This window comes from Pholis gunnellus, assembly GCF_910591455.1.
Source record: "Pholis gunnellus genome assembly, chromosome: 17".
NCBI classification, from domain to species: domain Eukaryota; kingdom Metazoa; phylum Chordata; class Actinopteri; order Perciformes; family Pholidae; genus Pholis; species Pholis gunnellus.
The window spans coordinates 8229861-8246972 of NC_136544.1; the positions used below are offsets into that span (position 1 = coordinate 8229861).

General features: G+C 42.1%; 3 protein-coding genes across 6 annotated transcripts; 2 read left to right on the plus strand and 1 right to left on the minus strand.

The window, feature by feature from the left end:
• Window positions 1-685: 685 nt before the first annotated feature.
• Window positions 686-4082, minus strand: nkiras2 (NFKB inhibitor interacting Ras-like 2). 3 transcript variants are annotated; one of them, XM_079177833.1, is made up of 4 exons: window positions 4065-4082; window positions 3135-3253; window positions 2277-2518; window positions 686-2145 (listed from the first exon to the last, which is right to left on the minus strand). In XM_079177833.1, exons 2-4 carry the CDS (start codon window positions 3226-3228, stop codon window positions 1903-1905), a joined length of 579 nt encoding a protein of 192 aa, XP_079033959.1. In that variant the 5' UTR covers window positions 3229-3253; window positions 4065-4082; the 3' UTR covers window positions 686-1902. The 3 variants fall into 3 exon arrangements, with proteins under 3 accessions (XP_079033959.1, XP_079033958.1, XP_079033957.1); XM_079177832.1 differs by lacking the exon at window positions 4065-4082 and adding an exon at window positions 3679-3720; XM_079177831.1 differs by lacking the exon at window positions 4065-4082 and adding an exon at window positions 3589-3707.
• dnajc7 (DnaJ (Hsp40) homolog, subfamily C, member 7) lies at window positions 3762-11889 on the plus strand. Of its 2 annotated transcripts, none has more exons than XM_079177829.1 (14): window positions 3762-3852; window positions 6810-6898; window positions 7036-7160; window positions 7672-7785; window positions 7987-8061; window positions 8157-8275; window positions 8643-8796; window positions 8926-9090; window positions 9469-9560; window positions 9733-9806; window positions 9922-10068; window positions 10170-10322; window positions 10432-10494; window positions 10595-11889. In XM_079177829.1, exons 1-14 carry the CDS (start codon window positions 3779-3781, stop codon window positions 10630-10632), a joined length of 1482 nt encoding a protein of 493 aa, XP_079033955.1. In that variant the 5' UTR covers window positions 3762-3778; the 3' UTR covers window positions 10633-11889. The 2 variants fall into 2 exon arrangements, with proteins under 2 accessions (XP_079033955.1, XP_079033956.1); XM_079177830.1 differs by having other exon boundaries at window positions 3820-3852; window positions 7009-7160.
• A 387-nt stretch (window positions 11890-12276) lies between these two features.
• Window positions 12277-15994, plus strand: odad4 (outer dynein arm docking complex subunit 4; the record flags this gene model as incomplete). The annotated part of the gene is made up of 11 exons (XM_079176909.1): window positions 12277-12402; window positions 13132-13263; window positions 13408-13561; window positions 13639-13718; window positions 13952-14102; window positions 14271-14495; window positions 14572-14779; window positions 14867-14953; window positions 15138-15334; window positions 15493-15593; window positions 15689-15994. The coding sequence occupies 11 exons, from the start codon at window positions 12277-12279 to the stop codon at window positions 15722-15724; spliced, it is 1497 nt and encodes a 498-aa protein (XP_079033035.1). The 3' UTR covers window positions 15725-15994.
• Between the last annotated feature and the right edge of the window lie 1118 nt (window positions 15995-17112).

A 17112-nucleotide genomic window follows, 5' to 3' on the forward strand; every position in this document is an offset into this window, starting at 1 on the left:
ATATCAGTATTTGCAGCTAATTATTAGAGTGATTGTTACAAATAGCATCAGTGACATCAGTATTTGTAATACCTGTATTAGAAAAGAGCTGTGTTGATAACCGATTTAACATTTCATTTATTTGATATTATTTTCCATGACTGTTATTGGCCCTCCTGCTGTACACCTCCAGCCCATACGAACAATGTTGTCAAAGTGGTGTGAAGCCAAACACATATTGCTGACATTACATGCAACTCAATTTGTTAAATCCGAGCACTTCATTAAAAGATTGTTGTAAACACAGATTAGTTACAGCCTGGTGCAGATGTCTCAAGGTTATATATCCTTTAAAACGGCATGAGAACGTCCACATTGTTTTACTGGAAGATCAGAGACATCTACTGGCCATCAAACATACTACAACGTAAATGAAATCCTGATTGACTTGGTGATTGGGGTTGGGTGAATTTAAACTTTTTAAACTGGATATGAGTTTGTCTTCCATCAAATGCCAATTGTTTCTTGCCCTTCACGTTTGGGAAGGATACAAATCACAGAGACATTTAACCAAATCTCTTCTTGTCCGGTCACAACTCTAACACGTGTGCTTCAAAACTTCCAAATGCAGAATAATTCCCATGATGAATTCAAAGTGGGCTGTATCTAATAACTTCAGTCATTTAAGCACCACCACAAATTCTGGTTAGGCACAGAAAAAAATCTTTATTTTGTTTACAAAACATGCAAACAAATATCAAGTGAACACATTTTCGAGATACATAAAAGCTTGATATTCACAAAAAGTAGCCACAGTGTTGATAGCCTGAGGCACGAACACATGAATAAAAACTATATCAAAGAATTCCCCATTTTTTCAATCAAACAAACATTAATAGATCATACTTTGACTTGAAGAAACAGCTCAGTGGTCGGCTAATGAAGACTTTTTACAGCTAAGTAAATAATACACCAGCTTCAGCTTCAGCAGAGACTGTAACTGATTATATGATGAGTCATGGTGAGAACGCTACGGCATTTTACTATAGAGAGTGATCTATGTCTTTCATGTGTCACAACCAGAAAAAAAGTAGCACCTGAGCCTGCAGAAACCGCCTTTCACCTGAACGATTCTATCTCATTTGATTTGTAAAGCCCGTACAGAAGGCAATATGTGGTAAGGAATGTCAATAATTCACTGTCTGACGTCCAACAGTGAATCTCAGCAAAGAACAAATATAATGTAACACATCTCACAGTTACTGTACATCATCATTAATGTATCAATAAAATACCTTGTTCAGCATTTGTGTGATGCAATGATAACATAACATGAGTGACTGCTGCCATTGCTGATTCAATCTGTGTATACGTGTAAATAAAATAGAAGCCAGTGTATGTGTGTGCTCGGTCTTCATTTATCTATACAGTGAGCACCAAGAGTCTCAGGGATCTTAAAACGCAGGACTGTTTAGGTATAAACTGAGGGCAAAATGCTGGTCAGTAGTTTGAGAACTACATTGTGTGGGTTGAAATATGACTGCTGATGTCAACAGCTGTAACTGTAAAGAATGCGGATGAATAGTTTGACTATAATCCAAACTAATAGCATGGGAATGACAGACAAAAACACTTTGCATCCTTCAATTTCTTAGCTGATAAAAGATCAGAATGTTTACTCATTTAGAATTAAAGTAGTATGTATTTCACCAAAACGGATGCGATACCAATACCAGCAGTACTCACTGTATATAAATATCCTCCTGCCTTCTCTCATCATCGCTTCGCCACATTCTCCACACCAACTCTTACTCCCTCAATCCTTCATAATATCAAAATAGATTTTAGTGAACCTAAGTTCCCTTCAATACGCCTCTTCTCCCTTTGTCCTCCCTCTTGAACATGACAACAGTGTTTGGTCATTCAGCTGTCTGTAGAACCACTGCCCTTGTTCTTATTGCGACTGAGGGGGAACGTGGACTTGCTCTGTGGCTGGGTCATTTTGCTGGCCAGGTAGACAAAGGGTTCGATCAGAGTGCGTCGGTCCACCACCGACACCTCCCACAGACGCACCTTCTCATTCTTTGCCCAGTTCTGTGCCATATTGGGGTCGACTCTCCTCTCGTCCGGCTTGTCCAGCTTGTTACCCAGCACAACAATGGTCACCTGTGGATCAGAATCACGAGGTCAGACGAGCCCCACGTCGAAGTAATCTCTAGCTCAGTCCACATCAGTGCGCTTCACTACATCAGCATCAAATGAACCTTCCCAAGCATGTAAATGGATTCAGTCCTCACCTCTTTCTTGTCTCTGTGGCGGTCGATGTCCTTCTTGAGGGCCTCCATCCGCTTAAAGGACTCTTTACTGTCAATGCTGTAGACGAGAACAAAGCCATCTGCAAAAGTGTAGTAATGTCGGGGAAACTCCATCCCATCCCGAAGGCCGCGGGTGTCGTAGAAGCGAACCTGCTCTCGTGTGCCGCGGTCAGTTTCTATAGAGCCGATGTAGATATCCTCCAGGGTCTCCATGGGCTCTGAACCTAACCGTGGACAAACAAAGACAAGTACGTATGTGTGATATACTGCAGAGGTATTAATAGAATTGCTTGTAATCAACACATTATAAGTGAGCACTTTGTAACTTGTATGTCATGTTATTTCTGCAATCAGCTCTGTTCATAGTAAGTTCTGGCTCCTCCTACAAGTGCCTCTCTGGTTTTGCTTTCATGAGCAAGTTGTACTGTAATTTACATAATATATTATGCTTGTTCAATTGCTATTTCCAAAGAATTACAGAGTGCACGTGTTATTAAATAGCCTTAAATGCACCAGTATATCAGCAAGAATGAATGGCATTTAAACTTAACATTTCAGTTTATTGCCAAGCATATTATTCAAATTACCTTGGTGTCTGATGCATGCAGTAAACATGGCAAGAGGAAATAAAAGTACAGGCAAAGTTTTGCAAAGGTCAAGAACAGAAAAAAAGTATAGAACCGAGAATACAAACGATATAAATATGAAATAGATTATATAATAAATACTATAACAATAACATAGAAATGTGAGAATGTACAGTGCATCAAAGACAGGTCAATGGTCGTATTTGAACTAATAAATGGAAAACGTAATTCTATAAGGCAAGAGAAGGTATACCTGCAACATGATTAGCATACAGTAGTTGTTCCAATACAGCCGTTTTGCCGACTGCAGCCTGGCCACACACAACCACCTTACAGCTCTTGCCCATGACTATCACGTCAGTAAACGGTAATCTGTTTTTCGGAGAAGATACACAGATGGGAAACTGTTAAACATCCTTTATTACACGTTACGTTATTTTACGCGATTATGTCATTACATAGCAATTAGCATCGTACTACACATGCGTTTTGGGTAACAGCATTGCAAATAAAGATAGCAAACATATACAAAATGTCAAGTTACGTTAGTCATGCTGATCTATTACTGAAACTAGCCAACGTTAGCAGATTATGCTTAAATGTCTCAAATCTATGATATTAACAAATAGCTTAGCATTAGCTTTCGGTGAGAGACAGAGCCACGATAACGCATACAAAGTAGCTAATGTTATCTGAAACTGACTAACCCGAGAAAATGTTGTGTCTTCTAAATGTATACGTTGATATTAGCTGCCAGCAGCTAGATATGTAACCGCTAATAGCTACGAGAATCTTACTTGCGAGTAGATTGCTCTTCCTACCTAACTGTCTACTTCCTGTTTACAGTGCACGTCACGACTGCAGTAAGTGGCCCCGCCCCCATCCATTGACGGCAAAATGGCGTCGGAGAGCTGTGATGCTGTGAACATGGACCCTGACATGGAACTGCTCAGTGACGAAGAATTAGAGAGGTAAAAACTAATTAAGGCGATGTTGTCATTGGCAGAAATACAGCGGTAGCGATGCGTCTTACTGACATGTCTCATCTAAAGTCTTTCATGTGTTAATTTTCTTCGTACTTCGCATTATGAGAGCTAACTAGCGCTTCACTGCTGTGTAGCTACATTCTGCCTCTTAGCTAGCTCCTGCACTGGATTGCTGGGTTAAATCTGCTGTTACCTACCAATAATACGGCGTTCACATTATTACGGTGTTCCCAATGACATCCTATCTGGATAACTAATCGATGACACCATTCGCTGAATCTGTGGTCGTGGTGTAAAACATGACAGACTTCCAAAAAAAGTAACGGCAGTGGCCCACGCCATGGTGTCATATATTCCTGGCTCAGCGTCACAGAATAGCTACGTGTTTGATTATAGTAGGCACTTCTGCCCTGCTGGTTAGGCTCTGTCTATGTTTAGCGGGAATGTCCGTCACATTCCAGGACATGCTCTCTTTACTCATGATTATGAATGGGATGCTCACACTTAACGGTCTTACAGTTTAAAGGGGCAGTGTGCAAGATCTGGCCACATGCTTCAAACAAACAGGGGGCAGCATTTCACCTCTACGACATGGGCCCATTTTCAAAAACCAGGTTTAACAAAAAGGCTCGTTCGAGATGAGCCAGTCCTGTGCAGAATCGATCAATGCACAATGCATCCCGGTTACATTTGGGTCCGACTTGCTCTCACGTCATGCACACGTGGTCAACGATTACCTCAGGAGAGCGAGGCAGCCGCAGTTGTTAGAGCCAGGTGTCGCAGTTGCTCTCCACCGACTGTGTCACCACAATGCATGATGGGAAACGCCTGGCTGTCGCCGGATCAAAGCGCTGATTGGCTCTTAGATTTGACAACAAACACCACGTTTTGTAGAAATTCCTATTTTGTGTAATTGTAATGCTTAACGCTAGATTATTGACTATTAGTGTCACGTTGTGGAATGAAGGTTTAATCTAAAGACTTATCTTGTGATTGATAACAATAAAGCTTATTTATACAACGCATATCAAAACGAGCATCAACGTGTTGAACAGGCAGAAAAGAACAAAAGATAGCACACAATAGGAAGGAGGTCAGCCTTCTGACCACGTGGGCCAGAGACAACAACCTCCTTCTGAATAACAGCAAGACCAAGGAGATTGTTGTTGACTTCCGGAGAGGCCACACTCAACACCCACCACTGACCATCAATGGTGCTGATATAGAGCGAGTGAGCAGCACCAAATTCCTGGGGGTGGACATCAGTGAGGACCTCTCGTGGACAGCCAACACAACATCACTGGCAAACTGAAGAAGGCAAGAACACCCCCACCCATCATGTGCACTTTTTACCGAGGCACCATTGAGAGCATCCTGACAAACTGCATCACTGTGTGGGGCGGAAGCTGCACTGACTACAACAGGAAAGCCCTGCAGCGCATAGTGAACACAGCTGGAAGGATCATTGGTGCCTCACTCCCCTCCCTACAGGACATATATGACACCCGCCTCACCCGCAAAGCGAGCATGATCGTGCGTGACCCCAGCCACCCCTCACACAGTCTCTTCAGCCTCCTGCCCTCTGGGAGAAGATACCGGAGCCTCCGTGCTCGCACCACCAGACTTTCAAGCAGCTTCGTCCACCAGGCTGTTAAGCTGAACTCTCTCCCTCCTCCCTTTTAAGACTCCCTATGTCTGACTGCTGCTAAACACAGAAGGATAGTTTTTTTTCTGTTTGCACTTTATTATCTGTATTCACTTATATGTTGGACTAGAGAGAAACTGTTTTTCAACTCCTCTGTATATAAAGACTGAGAAAATGACAATAAAACTGACTTTGACTTTGACTTTGATACAATGCAGATACATGCAAGTTTCCACATAAATATATATTTACAAACAAACATGAATAAATCCAAACGTGGTCTGCAAACAAGTAGTCTACAGATCGGATCTAACAGGATGTAACTGTTTCTTTGACTTCCTGTGTATTCTTTGAAGGCGGCTGAAACCTGTACAACTTGACCGCAGGTTCTTGTCGCCGCCCCCTGCTGCTGCCGCCTGCTCTCATCTCGAACAAGCCTAAACTCTGAGCCAAACCCCGAACCCCGAGTTGACAAACCCTGTGATGGGTAACTAGTTTTTGTTTCCAGAACAGCTGATCAGAGTTAGTTCAATTAGCTCCGAGTATGTTCACACTGAGTTAAGCTGTTATGTGGTGAGTGAAAAAAAAAACATCAATCGAGCTTCCATTTAATTTAATTAATTTATATGTGGACTGTGGCCATTTACCTTAAAGAGCCCGAGTCAGTGCAGGGAAAAGTGTAAGTAAGTTAACACAATAAAGTTTTCTTCAGGGGTGTCCGCTGTTTACCAGACTTGCATCACCGTGATAGATGATGAAGTGGTGGACTCTGAGTGGAGTTTGCGCCGGCTGACTTGGAGATGCTACAACAGCTAACTGGAGGTCCGCCCACTGTCCTCCCAGAGAAGCAGTCTCCTGTCGGCAGGGAGGCTGAAACGAAAATACGAGTCGTTATCTCATTTATGACACTTTGGATTTGATCCAATAAACAAACTATAGAATTGTACACGGACCGTACAGCGCCCGGTTAGTGGTACACACACACAGATAGCTAACATTAACTATCGGCCAAAACCACATGTGAAGAGAGTGAGATAGCAGTGTTTAAGCCGTTTGATTATTCCTTTCCTGCTGTTAGTGTTTGGCTGTTTTTGTATAACTGATGACTGCATTTAGATTGCATGGATCCAGTAGGAGAGGTGAAATGCTGACCCTGTAGTTTTTAAAGATTTCTTTGCGGACGAGAAGTTTAGTAATCTGTGTGTTGACCACCACACACACCTGTATAATCATGCTCTGTCCATCCCTACCCTCACCTCAGTCTTGTCTGATATTTGCCTTGTTCTTTTGTACACAGGGAAGCGGAGGGCTTCAAAGAGCAAGGCAATGCCTTTTATATCAAGAAGGATTATGCAGAAGCATTCAGTTATTACACCAAGGCCATAGGTAATTACCCCTGAATAATATGGGTCAGTCCTCTTTGTTAGTCGATGGGATTGTGTTGATTTCCTGTTTGGACAAGAAATAAACGTCTGAATTCTGTCTGTCCTTGATAGGATGTCAATAACTTGTTTGTTATACAGACATGTGTCCGAAGAATGCAAGTTACTATGGAAACCGGGCAGCCACGCTAATGATGTTGTATCGGTACAGAGAGGCCTTAGAGGACTCCCAGCAAGCAGTGCGACTAGATAACGTCTTCATGAAGGTAGATTGTGGGAAACAAACCATTTATAGATTTAGTTCTATGAACACATCAAAGGGAAAAACCTGCTCTCGTCATGTCTTAACATTGTCTAGTATTCTGTAGTCTGTAGTATTTTTGTTTTGCTCTACACACACTTTCCCTCAGCCTACTAGAGCTAATGTTGTTTTGGAAAGGTCCACCGAAACGTTGGACCCTTTTATCTTGGAGTGTAGTTGTTTATCGCAGAGCTATGTGCCCGTTTAAACGGAGGAATGAGTTTTATAGACGTATACATTTGTTTATCGAGCAATATGGCGCCTCAATACATAAGCTGTAGCCCTGTGGCTACGGCACGTCCCTACAGTAGTCCAGTGGGTAACTGGGAGGGATATAAGGAGTGTCTCATAACAAATGTGTAAGTTAGAGACAGTTGTGGTTTAGTTTTTGGTACACAGTGCACAGCTGCTTTCAACCAGGGAATTGAGTGACGTCATCTCTTCAGTAAGTGAACTGTAAGTCTTTTTACCCACAGGGCCATCTGCGAGAGGGCAAATGCCACCTGTCCCTTGGCAACGCTATGGCTGCAAGCCGCTGTTTCCAGAGGGTTCTGGAGCTGGAGCCTGACAGCAGCCCGGCCCAGCAGGAGGTGAGTCAGCCTCAGTTTGATAAGAGCATGATGTGACAACTTGGAAATGATTACCCACTGTCACGCCTTGGCCGCGCTGGTGCAAATAAAGTGGGAATAGTCTGATACGGATCGCGGTTTAAGAGGAGATCAACTGGAGTTGCTGTTAATCTACTACAAGTCTTTGAAAATTGTCTCTAAACACCACAAATTCCTTTCCAGCTGAAGAATGCAGAATCAATCCTTGAATATGAGAGAATGGCCGAGATCGGATTTGAGAAGAGGGACTTCAGGATGGTAAGCTACACAGTGCTTACAACTTTATGTGATGTGTCGGCAGCAACCGACACGTTAAGCAACACAGACTTCAGGTGTGCTGTGGTTGTCTCCAGGTTGTTTTTTGCATGGACCGGGCCTTGGAGGCTGCCGCAGCCTGTCACAGGTTCAAGATACTGAAGGCCGAGTGCTTAGCCCTGCTGGGACGCTACCCCGAGGCTCAGTCTGTAGCCAGGTGAGACGGCATATTTGAAGAATACTTGGTGGCTCACTTATTTCATTTAGATTATCGGTATTTGCCACAATGAGCGCAGAATAAGACGAGGGGGGGTGCACACATGTGCCGTAGCATGCCGGACCAACTTGATGCGGCTCTCATTACGACATGTTAGAGGAGTGCCGGCAGGAACTGTGTTTTCAGAGAGGTCAGATTCTTAAAAAATTCAAATTTACCACTGCGTCCTTGTAATATGTCTCGTCTGTCCAAGGAAACATATTTTATTACATTTTATTGCAGTTTTTAGATGTGAACTATACCCTTTTTTAAAATATATATGTATGCTTTCACTTAATATACATTTGTATCATTGGTTCCTGTTTAGTGATATTCTGCGGATGGACTCTACTAATGCAGATGCGCTGTACGTGCGCGGTCTTTGTCTGTATTATGAGGACTGCATTGAGAAGGCGGTCCAGTTCTTCGTCCAGGCCCTGCGCATGGCTCCGGACCACGACAAGGCTCGGCTCGCATGCAGAGTGAGTCATTCGGAAGGAAAGAGCTTTAGAGATCAAATTATTCCTGTGAATGCAACCATTACATTACCATCATACTTAGCCCAGAGTAGCTTTTTAAGATTGTCTTATATTTATATATTGTCTTTCCAGGATGCCAAAGCACTAAAAGCCAAGAAGGAGGAGGGGAACAGGGCGTTCAAGGAGGGCAACTTTGAGGCAGCCTATGAGCTGTACTCTGAAGCACTAACAATAGACCCCAACAACATCAAGACTAACGCCAAGCTGTTCTGTAATAGGGCCACTGTGGGCTCTAAGGTGAGGAGCATGCACAGGAGAGACGCCACTAGTGCACCGACATCTGTCAGGTTGTTTGGGCCGGTCAACTGCAAAATGAATCTTAGGAGGAGACCGACTAAATACAAAAGAGGAAAAAGTGACTCAAGCTTGTTTGATGAAGGACAGGAACACAAACAGAACTACAACCTATGAATTAATCATTAATATTCATTGATATATTAGCATGCAAGTTATACCCCATGCATAACACACATTCATTCAGTTATTGATAGGTAAAGTTCACATTCCGTCCCTCTGACAGTATAATGTGTTTTGGTGTTTTTGCCATATTGGGAACTACTTGTCTCTCTGTCTCCACCTCACATGGTTACAGTTTTTCTTCTTTTTCTTTGAAAGCTGAAGAAACTAGAACAGGCCATTGAAGACTGCACGAAGGCCATTAAACTGGATGAGACCTACATTAAGGCCTATTTACGGAGAGCACAGTGGTACGTCCCGGGGTTTCTAACTTGTTTGTTGACAGAGACGGTACGTTCTGTTCTTTGCGGTTTTCAGACCTGCACTAAAGAGAGAACATTGTCGTTATCTGCACATTTCGTATTTCTTTCCGTTCAAACTGGGTAGAGAAACAAAAACAGACTTGTTCATGCTGTGCTGCAGCTACATGGACACAGAGCAGTATGAAGAGGCAGTGCGAGATTATGAGAAGGTTTACCAGACGGAGAAGACAAAAGGTGAGAATCAGACTGCTGACAGAGAGCTGGCACAGCTTTCAGCATGGATTTATCCTCCTTATTCTGCCTTATTGTTTGTGAACCTGTCCTTTCTCTCTCCCCCCCCCTCCTCTAGAACACAAGCACCTTCTGAAACATGCCCAGCTGGAGCTGAAGAAAAGCAAGCGGAAAGACTACTACAAAGTGCTTGGGGTGAATAAGAACGCCACAGAAGAGGAGATCAAGAAAGCTTACCGCAAACGGGCGCTTTTACATCACCCAGGTGCTTAACTTAACAGAAAATCCACTTAATTCTATATACAGTTTTTGTCTCTGCCCAAATAACGTTTGTACTGTTCTTTCCCACGTTTTACCTCCCGTCAGATCGTCACAGCGGAGCTACTCCTGAGCTGCAGAAGGAAGAGGAGAAGAAGTTTAAGGAGGTGGGCGAGGCTTTCAGCGTGCTTTCGGACCCAAAGAAGAAGTCTCGCTATGACAGCGGTCAGGATCTGGAGGATGAAGGAATGAACGTGGGAGGTCAGCACCTGGACTATTTTATTATAAAACAGCTGTTTTAATGGTGAGAATCTGGCTGGGAAAGTTCTGTGTTGATGTTGATTCTTACTTGCATTTTTGTCTCCACCAGATTTTGATGCCAACAACATTTTCAAGGCGTTCTTCGGTGGCCCAGGAGGTTTTAGTTTTGAAGGTAATGTCTGAGAAATTAAGTTTTTCAACCGTTCAACATTTGGTATGACGTTGACATTTTTAAATGCAGCAGTTATTGACTTGTTTGTTGTTTGTTTCAGCATCTGGACCAGGGAATTTCTTCTTCCAGTTTGGTTAACTGGAGGATTTGTCGACCGAAACAGTTACTACACCAGGACTTTTCAACAATGTCAAACCCCCGACCCGTCATCCATATTTAATGACTGATTGCAAGTCGAGATTCCTGTCTATGCCATTGACTGAATGAACCCAATGACCACATGCAACTAATGTTTTAAAAGCCCGTATAGCAAGGACTCCAGCACGGCACAGACTGAGTTGCAATAGTGTTACTGGTTTTGGATTTGGTTTTCTTCCTTTCAGAATGAAACAAACTTTAAAGTCAGTAATGGCTAGCAACGGTGGTCCAAATATTATCTGGATTTTTTGACATAGCAGCGACTTGTATCAGAGCTTTTAGCGAGCCGTGCAGGAAGGGACATCCTGGGGGAAACTCTTGAGATGCAACTGAGCATTGAGCAAGCTATTATCCGCCTCAACTTGCTGCTGAAGGGGCGTTCTCTGCATGAAAGTTAATAACTTGCTTAATGATTTTTGATCCCTTAGCAAGTGACACTTTCCCCCCTTTTGAAGAACATGTCAGGCAGACAGTTGGCTGCTACGAATTCACACTGAAAACTGCGTCCTTGTCAGAAGCCAATAGGAGCATTTTCTTTTTTTTAAAGTCACAGCTGGAGGCTGGAGCCTCGACCTCCACTTACACTACAGCTGAAGCACATTAGAAAGATGGCGGTGGAGGCCGCTGTGCTGGCTTTGTTGCCAGCAAAGTCCCCCTCCCTCTTGTTGCCACAGGTTTTGTGTTTGATGTTGCCATTCACAGATTGCTGCATTTACCGGAATGTAAAGTGATGATAGTTTTTTTTTTTCCATTTTTTTTTTTTTTATTTTGATATGTATATTTATTGTAAATTTGCTGTCTCATAGAGAACCATCTGTGTAAGATGACGATGCCTTTCTGTTATTTGAAAGTTTGAGAGAGACACTGATGATTAGCATCCTTGGACACAAATTCAGGAAGATAGTTGTCTTTTTTTTGCACGGTCTGCATGCAATATTGTGCAGAAATAGATTATGCTTTATGTGTTCCTTGACTGTAATGCAAGCGGTCTAATTTAAGTCAATGCAAATTAGACACATTTGCTATTGTCCAAGTCATAGGGTGATGGATACGTGGTTATGTTCAGTTTACTTCCTCACGAGTTTGTTGTTCTCTTGGTGGACTTCATCTTTGCTCTCATTGTTTTTGCCCTTATGGTGAAAACATCCTCTCTTTATCCTTAAAAAGTACCAGCCAAGTCAATAAAGTTGGCCTCCTCTGGGCTTTCCCTGAATTGTGTGTTTTCTTTTGTTGTGGTGGCGTAGTATGTGAAGGAGTCTTGTAACTGTAGGCTGCTCAAATATATCTGCTCCACTGTGGAATTACTCACTACAGAAGCTAAAAACTCATTTACTTGAACGTTTCTGTCAATATTAATAGTATTTGATGATAACTGGAAACAGTGTTTTTTTTTGTGCTGCATTAAACCAATAAATGGAGAGTTGTGTTATGCGGGTCGAGCAGAGGATGGCGCTGTTTGTCGCCGTTAGTTATGTTAGTGTTGTTGCTAGGATACCAGTTGACCGGAGACGTTAATGTGTTTGGATAACTCTAACGTAAAGTGAAAGTATCTGCCAGCGTTATGACACAAACTTCTGCATAGAAATGTCAGACACGGACGAAGATCACAATGATCAAAAGCCAAAGGGCGCATTCTCCACGTGGATGGCCGACGGGGACTGGTTCTACATTAAGGGAGAGTATAAAAGGGCTATAAGCAGCTACACAACGGTGAGTTACGTTACTTACGTAGCTTAGCGAGGGGTGGTTAACGTTAGCTACCTAGGCTTTGCACGTTGCACTAAACTGAAGCTTGTCATCTTGGTGATAATAATAATAATATTATTTTAATTTTATATAGCGCTTTTCTAAGTACCCAAAGACGCTTTACACAGAGACAAAAAAAAAAAAGAAAGACAGAGAAACAAACACAATACTTTATCCAAGAGTGTCGATATAACTTCAGAATCAGCTTTACAGGTCAACCACCTCACTAACCTAGCTATGTGTGGAGCTCCATAAACGGGATTTGACTCCGGATTTTGCATTTATTTCAATGTACACAGAAATAGACAGACCAGCTGAACAAGGCTGAACAAATGAAGGTACAGAAAATGCAGATATTTTACATATGATCTATGGTTGTGGACAGATATTTCTAGAACTATCTCAGACATTATAGGAAAGAATATTCCAGTGTCCTAAACATTGAAAATGAATAACTACAGCATAGCTGGGGGAAAAAATGCATTTTAGTGAATTGGCAATCTGACTTTTGTCCACAAAAATACACTGGATCTTTGAAATAACATCATACTGTAGTTCAGAGGAGATCCTCTCCAGTGTAAAGGAATAGACCCACCATGTTTAGGAAGAGTTGTGGAGCCTTCATAGATGCCTTGATGACAGAAACTGCTCTGTGTCTTTTGAAAGCATGACTTGCTTTTGGTCTTTGTTTAGGCACTGGACATAAAGCCTGATGAGAAGACTTGCTTTGTTAGCCGATCCAAATGTTACCTGAAGATGGGGCAACCTGAAAGTGCTTTAAAAGAAGCAGAGGCTTCACTCCAAGAGGACACGTCATTCTATGAGGTAATTACAGAAATGTTAAAGCCTGTCTCTGTTCAAAAATAAAACGTGTCTTTCATATGATTAATAACAGTCTGCACCTAATTTAAATATAGGAGAATTTATGAAGCGTGAAGCGTGTAAACATTTATCATGATTCTTTTTTAGGGATTGTACCAGAAGGCAGAGGCCTTGTACTACATGGGAGAATTTGAATTTGCGCTGGTGTTTTACCGCAGAGGACAAAAGATACGTCCACAAATGCAGGAGTTCAGACTGGGTATCCAGAAAGCACAAGAGGTTATAGAAAAGTCTGTTGGCAGTAAGTCATTATTTTGTGATTTACTCTAAATTATAGTCACAAAATATGAAAACCCTGCTCGCACCTAAAACCTTTTGTTCCTGTCTGGCATCGTGTAGGCCCTTCCTCTCTAAAACTGAAGGTTAAGGGAGACTTGTCATTTCTCCAAAAAGATGAGGTGAGTCTTTCTTGTGTTCCCCTTTTAATAACCCAGTATTTAACAGGAAAAGTTTGAGTTAAAGCCGTTGTAACAATAATTGTACACATACAAACATCAATCTTGTAGAGAAAGAAAAGACCCGATGACAAAGGATTGCTTCTCTAGATTGTAAAGTTGTCTGTGTATAAAGTTCAACCCTGGCCTTCCTTCTGGTACATACTATTGTGTTTCTGAATGACCGGCGGGTAAAGGGGGCACAGCCAACTGCTGCTATTCAGCATCTGACAGTAAAGAAAAAACAGCAGGCCCAAAAGACCCCCAAGAGTGAGAGGACAACCAAGCAGCTGCTGGGAGAGTTTTACACTGACAAGAAATATCTAGAAACCCTGCTTCAAGATGAAGGTACTATTTCATTTCACCTTGTGTTGTTTGATTCTCTGCATCGTTCATTCAGCACACTGTAGCTTCAAATGTTATTCTATAAGTTACTCCTCCAGTCCCACCGACTGTGATGTTTTGGTTTCACTTTTAAAAGACTAACATTTCAAATGGATGCATGTTGATCTGCAGATTTGGTTAAAGGAAAGACGAAAGGAGGGGAACAACTGCACAACGTCATTCAGGGATGCCTCTCAGGCCTCGACTCTTGCACCGAGTTCTGGACCCAGGAGAAACCTCTCAGTGCACAGGAGAAGGAGCGGAAGCTAAGGCAGGACAAATGTAGCGAGTCCCGTCACGGAGCGCCCTCTGAACCGGCTCAGTATCTGCTGAAGAGCCTGGAGGACATTGACGCAGGTAAGGCAGGCCTCTGGCCGAACCGCTTTGCTTTTATAGCCGAGAAGAAAAGCTCACCGTATGTTTGTCGTCATAGAGTTGACATCTGGAAATGCAGGCGGTAGTCTCAAGAAGGCAGAAGACGTCATGAAGATAGTACAGGGCTGGTCAGAGGAAGAGGTGCCGAATAAGAAGGACGTTTTGGGCAGCCTGCACAGTTGCATCGGGAATGCCTTGATCGACCTGGGCGACATGGACAAAGCTTTAGAACATCATAAAAAAGACTTGGAGTTGGCTAAACAGTGGTGAGAATTTAAAAGAAATGACACAATGGTAGTGAATGTTGTTTTACAACAAAAGATGAAATGTTCAGTTATTCTTCTTATCGACAGCAAACTCCCAGAGGCAATGTCCAGGGCTCTGGACAACATTGGGCGGGTTTATGCTCAAGTTGGACAGTTCACACAGGCCATTGAGTTGTAAGTACATACTGGAATAACAGATTCACTTGTGTAATTTATGATATTGCTGTGCTTTATTTTGATGGCAATCTTGTACAGTCACTTTCCTCTCTTAACGAGCACTCTTTTACATCGAGGTGTGACCATTGTAAATTGGTTTATTGATATTTAATTGTGCTTTCTCTGTATGTTTTCATTTCAGCTGGGAGGAGAAGATTCCTTTGGCCCGTGGCGGTTTGGAGATGACCTGGTTGTTTCATGAGATTGGTTGGTGTTACCTCAAACTCAATCGCCACAAAGAAGCCAGAGACTATGCCGTGCATTCAGTGGCTGCGGCCGATGAAATTGCTGATGAGAAGTGGCAGATGAATGCCAATGTCTTGGTGGCACAATCAGATTGTAATTATTTATCTTTCTTATATTTACAAAATCAGTTTCTGTGACTTGTCAGCTTATGTGCTAGATATTTATCTTTTTAAAACCATTTAGATTCACGGTGCTGTTGTCATTGTACGCAAATACGGACCTGATCTCTGCTCAATTCCCTTTCCTCTCAGTGAAACTAGGAAACTTTGAATCCTGTGTGTCCCACTTTGAGAGAGCCTTGACCCAGGCCAGACTGCAAGATGACGACTCTGCCGTGAGCGTCATTCAGAAGGTCTCCCCTCTGTTGTCATATGCTTCCCTTCACCATCGCTTCAGTTCCAGCTAAAGATATTGTTTTATCGCTGACATTCATCATTCTGTTTTCAGGCCCTCGATGAGGCAAAGCAGCACCTACCACAGTGAGGATGCCATCAGTCAAGAGTTATGTTGCTTCAAAGTGCTGATTGAGGGAAAAAAGACCTTCAGAAGACAACAATCCTCCAATGAAAGCAGAACAAAAGGAGAGCAATAAAAGTCACCTCCCACACTGATGAATAAGACCCAGTATTCTGCATATAGACCTCAATGTTTTGATTAGTAACTTCTCAAAGGTCAACGTATAAACCGTCCAGTATGAAACACAAATATAAACCAGTTATTTATGAGATTATACTGTGAAATTCATATCAGGAGCGTTAGTCTCATTCTAGAAAGTTGTTCTCTGTTTATGTTTATGTTCTCTGAAATAAAATATGTATATGGGGAAGTGTTTCAAAGCTCCATATCTGGCCTGCCTCCTTTTTTATTTTTAGCATTGGTAATATTTTCAATTACAGTCCAAAACTATTTGTGAGGCTGCATTGATGTCAGACTTCTATGCAAAACTGAAACATCTATTACCTATAAAACGTGTCATAATATACAAAACAGAGAGGAATCTTTCCACACTTGATTTGCACACTGCAGCCTGTCAACCATGAAGTCCTTTAGCCCTTTGATAACATAAACACAGAGCTGTATTTGTTGCAGTGAACTTCCCCTTGTCACATCTTTATTACATCTGTCACCAGGCTCACGTGGTGTACTTTGCATACAGAGGATTGCTTCCTGCAGGGTTTACACTAATGTCAGTGTATGGTTTGTCTGTAGATCACAGACAGTAGAAGGACAAATAATGGTCATTGCCTCTTCATCCTTGGAGACTGAGCGTTGAGTTACTGCACTAAGTGAGGCAGGTCTGGACCTTAAACAGTTGACCTGGGGTAGCCACTGTGTCGCGTTACCTGACCTGAGGGGAGAGTCTGCATGGCACCTCCCTTTGTCTGAAATGTTGATAAGGAATGTAAAACAAAGTACAGTCGTAGTTTGGTCATGTAACTAAACAGAAGTCTTCGTTAAACTTGAAGAAACTTCCGCTGATACATTGCTGTATATATTTAAACCACTGTAGTCGTGTTACTCTTTGTCTGAGGCCTCATTTGCAAATAAGAGCGCCATAATATTATTGATGTATTACGGATTAATAAAAATACATGAAGTGTGAACTGAAAAATGGCAAATAATGGGAAATAAACAGAATTTTAAAACTGTATTGATGTTAGCGCAGATGTACATCAACATATATACAAACAAATACACACATTAGTAGAATAAAAACAAAAAAAGACCAAAAAAACATTAATAAACAAATTAAAAAGGTGAAGGAGACACACTATTTTTCTCTAAAAATGGTGAAAGTATAGATTAGACAAACAGTCAAGCCATCACTTCATTCTATCTATTTATAATTCCATTTGTATGTTCTTTCTCAA

Coding starts and splice junctions, on each gene's coding strand:
- nkiras2 (XM_079177833.1), bottom strand. CDS start 3,228: ATGGGCAAGAGCTGTAAGGTGGTTGTGTGTGGCCAGGCTGCAGTCGGC. Junction 2,519..3,134: donor GTATGCTAATCATGTTGCAG/GTATACCTTCTC, acceptor GTCCACGGTTAG/GTTCAGAGCCCATGGAGACC. Junction 2,146..2,276: donor GCCACAGAGACAAGAAAGAG/GTGAGGACTGAA, acceptor TCTGATCCACAG/GTGACCATTGTTGTGCTGGG.
- dnajc7 (XM_079177829.1), top strand. CDS start 3,779: ATGGCGTCGGAGAGCTGTGATGCTGTGAACATGGACCCTGACATGGAA. Junction 6,899..7,035: donor TTATTACACCAAGGCCATAG/GTAATTACCCCT, acceptor TTTGTTATACAG/ACATGTGTCCGAAGAATGCA. Junction 10,069..10,169: donor GGCGCTTTTACATCACCCAG/GTGCTTAACTTA, acceptor ACCTCCCGTCAG/ATCGTCACAGCGGAGCTACT.